This window comes from Sciurus carolinensis, chromosome 2 (assembly GCF_902686445.1).
Source record: "Sciurus carolinensis chromosome 2, mSciCar1.2, whole genome shotgun sequence".
In the NCBI taxonomy this organism is placed as follows: Eukaryota; Metazoa; Chordata; class Mammalia; order Rodentia; family Sciuridae; genus Sciurus; species Sciurus carolinensis.
In genome coordinates, this window is record NC_062214.1 from 91,237,672 (window position 1) to 91,250,206 (window position 12,535).

The window sequence follows — 12,535 nt, forward strand, 5'->3', positions numbered from 1 at the left end:
TGTCTCTAAATAAAATACAAAATAGGGCTGGCGATGTGGCTCAGTGGTTGAATGTCCCTGAGTTCAATCCCCAGTGTCTGCCCGCCAAAAAAATCATAAATATAAGCACCAAGCAACTATTATTTCAAAACAACAGCAAGTATATGCAATAAAAAAGATTATTAGATATACTTTAAGGAAGCACTCCCTCCCATAAGTAAATAAAATAATTATGAGGTTTAGGAATCTTTTAATATCAGACTTCCCTTAGAGAACAATAGTTTTTAATAACTACATTTTGAAATTCTCTTTCTAGTTCTTTTGATTGTGCAATAAAGGTTAGCATTAAAGCACAAGGTAGCACAAGCACATCTGTATTTACTGGTGGGCTAGGAAACTGTTTTTTTCTTAAATTAATGGGACTGTCTGTGAAGAAAAAAAATGGAAAAAATACAAACTGGGTATATACACTTATATGCTGCCTAAAGGGTCAATTACCTAATATTTCAGGAAAAAGGCACTTGCAAATTTCAAAAGCTCTTTGATATTCAAAGAAAAAAGTCTGAAAATACATATTTTGAAATGAGGCTCTAATACAATCACACACCAACAAAACACTCAAAATTAATAAAAAGAAACTAATGCATTTAAGCACTCAGAATTAAATTTTCATGGCATGAATATTGAGCTCTGGCAGTTACTTCACATACATAAGGTGAAGCTTTATCATTTAGTTGTAAAGAAATTTCTTAAAAAATGCTAAACAACCTCACTATTAACATCAAGAAAATTCACATGGAAATAGGAGTTCATCTCAACTACATTAAAGGACATTTTGCTAAAATTAAAATTTTCTAATAATAATACAAGTATTGACCCCATGGTCTCTAAGTTATAAGGCATTTAAAAACAAACATTAGAAAATTTTTCTAACATGCTATCACAAGAAAGAATGCCATAACAGAAATTTGTTTCCTAGAAATTTCAACTTGATCTTCAAAAACTTTGATCAAAATATTAACATCCCAATATTGTGTAACAAACGTTCAAAACAAAGGAATGAAAAATAATCTATTGTTTAAAAATGAAAACCTGTGCTTGGTCAGCAAGGACAAAGATTTAAAGGAGCTAAAAGAGTAAGTGTGCTATCTTATAATCAGTTAAATTAAACCCGCAGGAATATGACAGTTAATTATCAGCCTTCTCTTCCCAGTGATGAGATACAGTACAAGAAGTCCCTAAAATTAAAGGTCTTCAGGACCAGTCAAGGATAAATAGGCAAGAAGATTTCTACAAGGAGGGCTATCTTAAACCCAGCTAAAACAAAGAAAAAATAATGAGCCAGAACATCTACTAACAAATGGAGAAGAGTTTACTCAATCAACTCCTCAATCCTAAAGCTGAGTAACGTCTCCAGAAAAAAACCAATTGATTATAATACCTTCTAAAAGATATATGCTGGTTTATCTTAAAAACACTCGCTCAGTTCACAATAGCCAGATTGTGGAACCAACCTAGATGCCCTTCAATTGATGAATGGATAAAGAAACTGTGGTATATATATACAATGGAATATTACTCAGCCATAAAGAATGATAAAATTATGGCATTTGCAGGCAAATGGATGAAACTGGAGAATATCATGCTAAGTGAGATAAGCCAATCTCAAAAAACCAAAGGACGAATGATATCACTAATAAGTGGATGATGACACATAATGGGGGGTGGGATGGGTTAGTGTTAGGGTTTGGGTTAGGGAGGGGGGCAAGAATGGAGGAAGGAAGGACTGTACAGAGGGAAAAGAGGGGTGGGAGGGGTTGGGGGGGAAGGGAAAAAATGAATCAAACATCACTACCCTATGTAAATTAATGATTACACAAATGGTATGCCTTTACACCATGTACAAACAGAGAAACAACATGTATCCCATTTGTTTACAATAAAAAAAAATTTTTAAAAAAACATTCAATTCCCTCCTTAAAGGGTCATGTAAAATTAAATTAAATAGCATTCACTAATTATGGAACATATGCCTAACACACGAGACAAAAGCAAATTTCACTTTTCAATGTCCACATTTAATTTTTTTTAATTTTTTTTTGTAGTTGTAGATGGATAGCATGCTTTATTTTATTTTTTCATGAGGTGCTAAGGATCAAACCCAGTGCCTCACACATACTAAGCAAGCACTCTGCCACTGAGCTCCAGCTCCAGTCCTCCACATTTAATTTCAACAGTAGTTTTCAAACTCTGAAATTGCCTTCCTAAACTCATTGGGATTTATGCATCTTCAAATAGCACACATATATACTTTTCCATATATCTAAGAAAAGAGGGAAATTTGTTTTAAGCTGTGCAATCTGAAGACTATAATTAACTTACAAGAAATACAACTGGAAAATCTTAGATTATAACTAAGGGGAATCAACAAAGTATGTTCCCTAAAAGCAGATTCAAATAACCTCTGAGCTACCAGAGGCAAAAACAAAATTTCATACCTTAAAAATTCTCTCCCTCCCCACCCAACAGCAAACCACCTCCAAAAAGAATCTCCACTACTAGAAATAAAATAAAAAAATGGGAGTGAGGGGGAGCTCAACTGAAACATATTTTAAATAACCAAAAGCTATTAGCCATAGCTTTGTTGAGGAGGTTGGTTCACTACATTTGGACTAAAATAATGTGAATTTTGGCCTACATAAAATTAGATTTGAACATAATGAAGTTGACATTCAAAACAGTTGGTTTTCATCCCATTTATTTGTTCTAATTTGCCAGCACTTGAATCAATAAATTGTGTCAGGGGAATCAAACACCAAATTTCAAAAAGAGTTATCTTCAAGATATGGAATTTTAAATATATTTTCATGTCAAAATTATTCAAAGGGATTATTTCAAGTATGTTTCCAACCACTTTAAATTGTTTAAATTATCATTAAGTTCTTAATGACAAAGATCTTACTTTTTAAAAGTCAGGTTAAAAGTTTAAATGGTATTTGAGTTTAAGCTTTGGGTTATCTTTAATACCCATGAGCATCTTAAGTAACTCTTAACCTTTGTTTCAGTTTCATAATCTATAAAACAGGGAGAACTACAAGAATGTGTAGTTAATTAAATTAGTCAGGATTAAATACTAGCAAACTGCTTTGAAGTTACTTTATGTTGTTCTCAGTTCTCCTCCTACTCAGTAAAACTAATAGATGAGAAAACATCTGGAATTACTATAGATAATAACATCTGCAGACTCACAACAGTTAAAAAGATGATCTCTATTTACAAGTTTCTAAGCCAAAGTTCATTCAACAACCCCAAAAGATTTTAAGAAATGATTGCAATAAACAATTTTTAGGTGAATTTCCTTTCAGCCTCAAAGATATACAGGGTACTACACAGAAATCTCAGATCTTGAGAGGTCTTGGTACAAAACAATTTCAGGTAAAATAAACAAGCTGTTGCTGTCCTTAAGGCTATTCTCAGCATTCTAAAATGTCAATCAAGGTAAGCTTCATCACAAGTATTCCCTCCAAAAAGTACTAGCCCCCACTGAGAATCTATCAAAGTACTTCCTTGTAAGCCATCTGTCCAGGAAAACTCTATTACAACACCTAGAATTCAGTTTCTCTCCTGAGGAGGATATGAATAAACATAAACATTAAAATAGATCACACTATATATTTTCTACCTCAAACACTGAGAAACTACCTATTAAATCTATTCCAATGCCTAGGCTGAATGCAAAACCTGTATGGAAACTGCAGCTTAACCAAAGACTTTTCTTCCAAAAAGAAAAAAACATATAAAACAAGGTGCGAAAAAAAAAATGCAGCTAAGGGGACGTGAACATGTAAATTTTCCCCTGATGGAAAAGGGATTCTATTAAATTTTAAAACAGGAATTTAAATTAATTAGCTACAATTATATATAATTCATTTTTAGTTAATTTATATGTATTATGAGATAAGGTCTAGCCTCATTCTTTTCCATGTGAATATCCAGTTGCCCCAACACCCTTTGTTGAAATGTCTTTTTCCCGCATGAAACAATCTTGGCATCCTTGTCAAAAATCAGTTGGTCACAAACATAAGGGTTTATTTCTATACTCTAAATTCTATCCCCTTGATCTGCATGTCTATCCTAAGCTGATACCACACATTTTTGATTACTATAGTTTTTTAGTAAGTTGAAAATGAGTTCTTCACTTTTGTTCTTCTTCCAAGTCTTACTCTTTAAATATTTAGCACATGTCTAGAAAAGATGATTTGAATATTGTTTTATAAAAAACTACAAATCAAATTTTTTATTCGCATGTGGCTTTTGATTGATATTTTTGTTTCTTTAAGGCAGGGGCCTTGTTAGAAAAGTTTTTTGAGCTAGATATTACCAGATGGTAATGTCCAGCACCATAAGATGTAGACTGAAAAAGAGGGAATATGATGGTTGGAGACATGGTCTTGTCATATGTACAGCACTGCATTTGTGATTTTGAGACAAGCACTATAGAACAGTTAATCTCTGGACTTGATCACTGGAGTCCAATAGAACTAACTAGAATTCTGCCTCTACCACTTAACTGTGTGACTGTGACAAATTACTTAATTATTAATACCACTTACTTTTTAAGTTAGTGAATATTAAAAGAAACAATGTATAATATGTATAATTAATGTAAAGTAGTAATGGAATTAACCTTAACAAAATGAGTTATTTAAATAGTTGTTTACCAACACAGGATTAAGTCAGAAACTGTCAAATAAAAATAAATACATAAATTTCTGAGCTACAAACTGCTCATTGGTTTTCTTACTGAGCTATAAACACTATAAAATCATAAGTATATCTACATTTAGTTGGAAGGATCCAAAACTAATCTTTTATATTCCAGTAGAGAAGGAAATTGCATAAATTTCAAAGAAGAAAAAGTAACATGTTGTAAGAGCCTAATGCTAATGGTGTAAAAGCTAAGAATGATGAAAATATTTTTTAAGAATAAATAAATAACAGGAAAACAAATCAGAGTTTTAATTCTCCCCTCAACCCCTTTCTACCTTCTGCTTAAGCTGAGAAGGATGTTCTTCATACAGTAAGTATACTACTTAGGAAATAATTTCTGATCAACAAACACATCAAAACTTCTTCACAAGAGCAAAATGTTCTTTTTCCAGCTAGAACCACGGAAGGTGCCAAAGAGAAGAAAATAAGGTCCCTGCTGTGCCAGAAACCCTTGAGAGAAAGTGAAGAAATTTCGCACAACTGAAGGTAAAACACCTGAGAAAGAAGTTTGCCCAAAAGATGCTCTGAAAGGCAAGGAAAAAGCTTATCTATGAAAAAGTCAAGCATTATCACAAGGAACATAGGCAGATGTACAGAACGGAGATTTGAATGGCTAGGATAGCAAGAAAAGCTGGCAACTTCTATGTACCTGCAGAATCCAAACTGGTACTTGTCATCAGGATCAGAAGTATCCATAGTGTGAGCCCAAAGGTTTGTAAGGTGTTACAACTTCTTCACCTTCACCAGATCTTCAATGGCACCTTCATTAAGCTCAACAAAGCTTCAATTAACATGCAGAGGACTGTGGAACCATATACTGCATTGGGAGTGCCCAAACCTGAAGTCAGTGAATGAACGAATCTATAAGCATGGATATGGCAAAATCAAAAAGAAATTAAACTCCTTGACAAATAATGTTTTAACTGCTCATTCTCTTGGTAAATATGGCATCATCTGCATGGAGGATCTGATTCATGAGATCTACACTGTTCGAAAACACTTCAAATAAGCAAATAACTTTCTGTGGCCCTTCCAATCATCTTCTCCAAGAGGCAGAATGAAGAAAAAGATCACCTATTTTGCCCATTTTGTATAAGGTGGAAATGCTGGCAATAGGAAAGACCAGATCAACAGGCTTATTATAAAGGTGAACGAAGATATCTACCATGGTATTTTGTAATCTGGTCAGTTAATAAAATAGTACGTGCTCTCAATGTAAAAAAAAAAAAAAAAAAAGCAAAATGTTAATAAGCTCAATCCTAGACTGTAGCCTCTTCAACATATGGAGCACATTCTAAATTTGAGGTCTTTCAATCCATTAGAAAGTATTGAGAGACTATGGAAATAGGTCAAGGCTACTTAAAGGTTCTGGGGGACAAGATGGGAAAGAAATACTTCCCAAAAGACAAGAAAGACAACTCCATTTGACTCAGGCTTTTCAAATATTACAAATAAGTTTAAATTATTCAGGAAAGTATATAAAAGTTAACTGTCAATCTTTTACTAAAGATTAATGTGGAAAAACTATCACCAGTCCACTGATTTTAACTACCCTATCCTCATTTACAACTAAAATGTCCTCCTGTCCATCCATAAACAAAGAATGTCAAAAGAATACAAATTTACTGTAATAACATTACAAATGGTCATCTGCTTACAATCAGCCAAAATTTACTGGTTAAGACGTTGGTCTTAGGACTGGTGAAAAGCATTCTAGGGGGAAGCTCGCTTGCCATTTATTTTCAACGTAAAATTAAAAGACCACTGCAGCTATGAATTAAATGGAAAAAGAAAAGTTCACCCAGCTGGCATGATGGCACATACCTATAATACCAGCTATTCAGGAGGATGAGGAAGGAGGATCACAAATTTGAGGCCAGTCTTGGGAATTCAGCAAGAGTCTCTCTCAAAATAAAAAGCACTGGGGTTGTAGCTAGGTGATAGAGAAACCCTGGGTTCAATCCCCAATACCTCCCTTAGTCCTTCCAAAAGAAAGTTCATCCAAGTAGACTGGGGGCATATGCCTATAATAGAAACTCCAAAAGTTGAGGTAGGAGGATTGCAAGTTCAAGGACAGCCTGGATAAAATCCTGTTTCAAAAACAAGTGCTGGGGATGTACCTCAGAGGTAAAGCATTCCTGGGTTTCAATCCCCCATCCCCAAGGGGGGGGGGGTCATCATTTAAACAAAAGTTTGCAGAGTGTCCTATTAAGTGCTAGTCACTTAATAATTAACATACCATAGAATGTTACTTAAAAGCAGTAAATGCATTTGACCTAATGAACAAAATGATGGATCCTATCTAGAAAATTTAGTTCACAAGATAAACTGGAATCTTCTTTAAATGAAGGTTGTGACAGAATTATACAAAATAACCCATCACTCCATCAAGGTGATTTCTTACCTTTGTCACAAGTTGATTACAAATTTATTACCACTATTTATTTTTTATGTGGTACTGAGGATCAAACCCAGGGCCTCACACATTCAAGGTAAATAAGTTTTCTACCACTGAGTCACAACTCCAGCACCTGAATGGATCTTAAACAGAAAAAAGATTTGTTTCCAATATCCACCCAAAATTGCAAAAATATTTATTTCATCTACACTTAAGTTTTCATGAGTAGAGTAATAAGAAGGCAAGTATGTAATAAAAACTTAAAGAAGCACCATCAACTATTAGGAGAATAAATAGGGGAAAATTCTCAAGCCTTTGATATTAAAAATATCTCCAGTATAACCTGCTATTTAACCTAAACCTCTGAAGTTCAGATACTTGGTCTTTTGCTTTCCTTGGTTATTAAAAGTTGTGTTCAGGGCATTTTTTTTTTTAAAAAGCAATTTATGTTTTTTTCCCTGTCTTTTGCCACTGGCTAAACTCTTTTACCCACAAAAATAAGGAATGCCCAAGCTTCCAACTTCTGAAAATAACATCTGGTATGTGCACCTAACAAAAAGCTTGAGAGAATGTCCCAGTTTTTTATTTAAAACTTTTTCATTTAAAACCAGAATGCCTTTAGCAGTGATTAGACATAAATCAGCTTTTACCTTATTAGGGGACTGCTAATTTCAACATTTACCTTAAACCACAACATGGATTTATCTTCAAAAGTTAGCTTCCTGTCTCTCCCCCAACTAGATTAACCTGTAATTTTTTACAAGCAAGGGACTATTAGGCTCCATAATCTGTTTCTCAGCTAATACATTTCAAAAATTCCAAGATTCTACAAAGTCATAAATGTTGCCAGCCTGAAGGATTTCTCTAATTTTTTTAAAGCTGTTTTGATAAGCAAAGGTATCATTAACTGTTACAAAATTTGTACACCAGTGGGTTCTCACAATGTGGTCCTGAACCCCTAAGAGTTTCCAAGACCCTTTCAGGGGATCCAGAAGGTTAAAACTATTTGCATGAACAATAATAAGACATTACTCTTACTGTTTACTCTTGTTCTCTAAAGAGCATGGAGTTTTCCAGAGGCTACATGAACTGTGGTATCTATGAAACAGAATGCAGCAACAGACATGAGAATCAGCTATCCTCTATTAAACTGAACAAAAAGAGTCGCAAAAATTTTAAATAACGCCATTCTTCACTAATTTTTGTTTTGAAAAACATTTTATACAAACTGTCTTTTATATTAACAGGTACTGGATCTATTGTAAGTAAATTAACATATTTAAAATTTTTGTTTTAATTTCAAATAAAGCAATATCAATAGGTATAAGCCACACAACAGGCCTTTAGGGTCCTAAAATTTTTGAAGACCACAAAGTAGTCCTGAGAACAAAAAGTGTGAGAAGCACTGCAGTATACAATTATATAACATAACACACAGTGCCTTCCAGGGATAAGAAGCTCAAGTTAATTCTGAAATATAATTACTTCTTACTACCCTAATCTTGTTGAGTACTGTATCTCCTTGTAAAGCATAATTCAGCATAAAGCCAGTCTGTTCTGGGCTCCATTTAATGGGCTTTAGATATTTAATTATTCAGAGTCCTCTTTGTAAAGATGTTCTAACTGCAATCCCACCTATTACTGGGATAGTGTATCGCAGTTTCTGAATGTTTTCACAGAAATTACTTTGTTCATCCTAACCTGTGAAATAAATGCAAAATATTACTTCTTCTTTCTTAACAGATAACATAATAAAACTGACACTTAAAGGAATCAGAACTACTTGTCCAAGGATGTACTGCTAGCTAGTAGAGCCTAAGATGTTGGTCTCTTGCAATTTGCTTGGCTGTTTCACTCGGGTATAATTGCAAGCTCCCAAAGAAAACAAGGCAAGGGCATTACTTTTATTGTCCCGGTGCCAAAACAGGGATTTTCCTCTCCTTAATAAGAACGTAATCAGACTCAATACCCAGTCACAGCATTATTCAACACACTGACTATCCTTTTAGTCCTCTACCAAAAAAAATTAAATAAAATAAAATTCAAGAGTGTTGAAGGAAAAAAAAAAAATACCAGAACACAATGCTCCAAGATGCTCAGTTAAGAACTCCCAGATTTATCAATCATTTAATCATTGAAACAACAGGCAGGCAAGAACAAGATCAAGCTTAATACAATAACACTAGATTATATCAACAAATGAATGCCAACAGGCTAAAATGGGAAACTCAGATGGAATGGACAGAAGACAAAACCCACACAAAGTTGAGAAACTAGCTTAATTGGTTTATAAATCCAAGCAAGTGACTAGAATCACCTTTGCAAAGCAGTTTCAGCAGCAAACTTCTTTCAAGATGCAAAGAGGCCATTTTATCCCTTGGAGAGAAATTACCCATCCCTTAGTGCTAAACATACATGTTACTTCTTGCCATCAGAATAAGTCTCTCTGTTTTGCTTCATTTTAACTTACCAAGTTCCTCAAGTGATGCTTGATCTTCTGCATCTTTATTCCACAATCAAATGGACTCTCTGATAGAGGCAAGACTGACTCACAACAGGATATTTTCCACTTGCATAATTCTTGTCTTTTTTTATATGCATGTATCAATGAAGCCATTTTTTAAGTTTGATGTGATTTTGCCTAGAAAAAGCCAGAAGTGTGCTAGCTGTCCACTTTGTATAGACCAAGAGTATTTGCCCCATTCCTTGGAAGGTATGTTTCTCCTAGTGCTTGTTTTGTTTTTTTCAAATCTTTTGGAAAAAATTAAATTATAGTACCAGAGCTAAAGCTCATGTGCCACCAAACAATTTGCAAAGCAATGTGATACACCCTGTTTTTTGTTCCACACTCAATATTCACTGTTGAAGATATATGTATATATATGTTAATTTACTCATGTTTCTGCATCCTCAGGAAAGAACTACAATACTACACTGTGAAACCAATTAACTAGATTTTTAAAGCCATCATGCAAAAAAAAAAAAAAAAAAAAAATATATATATATATATATATATATATATATATGACTTTACAAAGACAAGCAAAGCATCAAACGTCTAAGAGTTCCCAGAAACTGAAGTTATTTCTATTCCTTATCCTAGAGTACATTTTTCTTTGGGGTTACATTTTTCTCTAAGTACATAATCATTTAAGAAGTACCTATGAAGGAGGAGAAGAAACCTGCCAAAAGTGTTAAAGCATTCTCTATCTTCCCAGTTTAACCCACGAGAAATGTCACACAGCTAAATCGAACGATCGCTGTGTCTATTTCTTTAAACTCGATTTCTAAAGTGCACAATTCAAATGTTAACGCTATAAAACTTGCTACCAGTGATAATCTTAAAGCTAATAAACAAAGACTAGCGGCGGCACTAGGGCCCTACCAGGAAGTAATCAAAGCAGGGTGGCCGATGCGATCCTAAGAAGTCGATAGAGCAGACAATGAGAGGGCACTAGGGGTTCCGAAGGGGCCGGCAGAAGGAGTTAAAAGCTTAAGCTACTCAAAAGCATTACATAAACTGTTTTACAAGAACTCGAACTCTAGAATCCCAGCGCAATTCCGGACAACCCAAAATTGTGTCTTGAAACAATCTTAGGCAAACTCGAGCCGCCCCTCCAAAAGCAGCTGTTGGCTCGAGCTTCGGAGCTCCCGAGCCCACAGCTTTTCAAACTTCACCCTCCCCGGCTGATGAAAGATTCCGACCTCCGCCGCCCGAGCTTCCGAACGCCTCTCGAGGCTTCGGGTTGCCTGAGCCTGTGGGAAAGGGAAATAAAGCCCGGACGAGGCAGGCGGCGGAGAAGGGGCCCGCGCGCCCCACAGCCCAGACAAAGCTGCGCTAGGAGAGCGGCTTTTTTCCTGTCGGGTCCACTGAGGAATGTAAGTCGGGCTCCGCCACACGTGCGGCAGCCCTGCGGGGGCTGGACACCGCCCCCACAACCGCCGACCCTGCAGCACCGGCAAGCACAACCCCCGTGCGCTTCAGGGCGGGGCAAGGGGCGCGAACGCGGGCCAGGGTCCCCGCCCGCCGCGGCCCCAACACGTTCGAGGCCCCCGTGGACTCCCGCCCCTCGCCGGCCTTTCCTTCGCCCGCCGGGCCGTCGGGCCGCGAGAAACAAAGGAGCCGCCGCTGCTCCCACCCGCGCCTGCCTCACCGCGTACCCCTCCCCAGCGCGTCGGGTCGGGCTCACCCTCACCCTTCCCCAAGTCCGTGCACCGGCTGCCTGAGGCCCTTAGACGGCAGGCCCGACAGAGCCGGGGCCTCGGGTGCGCGGGCCGGCCGGCCCGGGGCCGCACTCACCGCTGCAGCACCAGGACGACGGGGAGCCGTTGGGGAACTTGGCTGAGTCCGGAGCGATGCAGACGCTGGAACTGAGGTGCGGACACTCCATGACCACGAGGACCGTGGCAGGGAGGACCGAGGCTCCGGGGCCCAACGAGGCGGGGGAGGAGGGACTCTGGAGGCTCCGTCTGGGGTCGCTCCTCGCCGGGCGCTAGGCAGACAGCGGCTGCGTCCCAAGCCCTTGCGTCAAAGAAAGCAGGGTCTTCCGGGCGCCGGGTTTTCCCGCCGGCCTTCTCTTAGTACCCCGCTCCGGAGAACGTGAAATTCCGGGATCCGGGTTCTGCCGCCACCTCTAGACCCGAGGCTTCCGCCTTCCCTGGATGGCCCCGCCCCCGCGGCCGGCCCCGCCCCCTGCACTCCCGCGGGTGGGGTCTCGGCGCACTACTCGCTGAGAGCTCAGAGTCCTGCGACTCTTGGAAGTGACTTTCCCAACTCCTGGGCGGCCGCGACTTTCCTGACTCAGGGAAGCGGGTTACCCGACCCGGGCAGGCCTATCTGGTCCTCTGAGTCTACCGGGGTCTGGCGAAGAAGACTGATATTGCACGGCGTGTGTTGGTTTGACTGCAACGCGGCTTAGTGGTAGAAAATCTGGCCACACAGCAGAGTGAGAGAGAAAGAAGATAAAAACCACTCGGGCAGACAAGCACCGTAACCCCCCATTTTACATAGCAAGAAACAAGCTCGGTTAGATTAAGCCTGGCCCTGGGTTTGCGCCAGTGGGCTGCTTGGGTCCCAAAGCAATCTGATGCAGTGTTCTGCCTTCTGAGGCAGGTGCGTTCCCGAGCTGGTTCTGGGTTCTGAACACGTGGCCGTACCTGGAAGTTGAGTGGCTGGGCCCACTGGGGCACCCACGAATCTGGGTTCAGGCCCTGTCACTGTGACTGACTTTCTGCGTTACCCCGAGTATGTCGTCCGCGAACTTTACGTACCTCACTCACCGTTGGAAGTTTAAGTGAAATAAGCTGGTTTGCGAGGTTCCGTTACCAGGTGATAAAAAGGGAAGGGATCTAACATTGTTAGACACCCTCAACTGCTTCCCAGCCAGG

General features: G+C 38.5%; 1 protein-coding gene across 5 annotated transcripts in view; it reads right to left on the reverse strand.

Annotated features, from left to right (window-relative positions):
• Usp3 (ubiquitin specific peptidase 3) overlaps positions 1-12,535 on the reverse strand; it is a 109,293-nt gene that overhangs the window by 96,525 nt on the left and 233 nt on the right. Inside the window, exons 1-2 of one of the 5 annotated variants that reach the window (XM_047537996.1) lie at positions 11,448-11,764; positions 9,618-9,788 (exon numbers count right to left, since the gene is read on the reverse strand). The exons of 1 other annotated variant lie outside the window; for it this stretch is intronic. Coding sequence is in view for 2 of the 4 variants with exons in the window: in XM_047537990.1 (XP_047393946.1) it covers positions 11,448-11,538 (91 nt within the window). In the remaining 2 variants the exon portion in view is untranslated. Of the gene's footprint in view, positions 1-9,617; positions 9,789-11,447; positions 11,769-12,535 lie in introns of those variants that run through there. 3 more of the 5 variants (XM_047537990.1, XM_047537981.1, XM_047537999.1) reach the window with 3 other exon arrangements.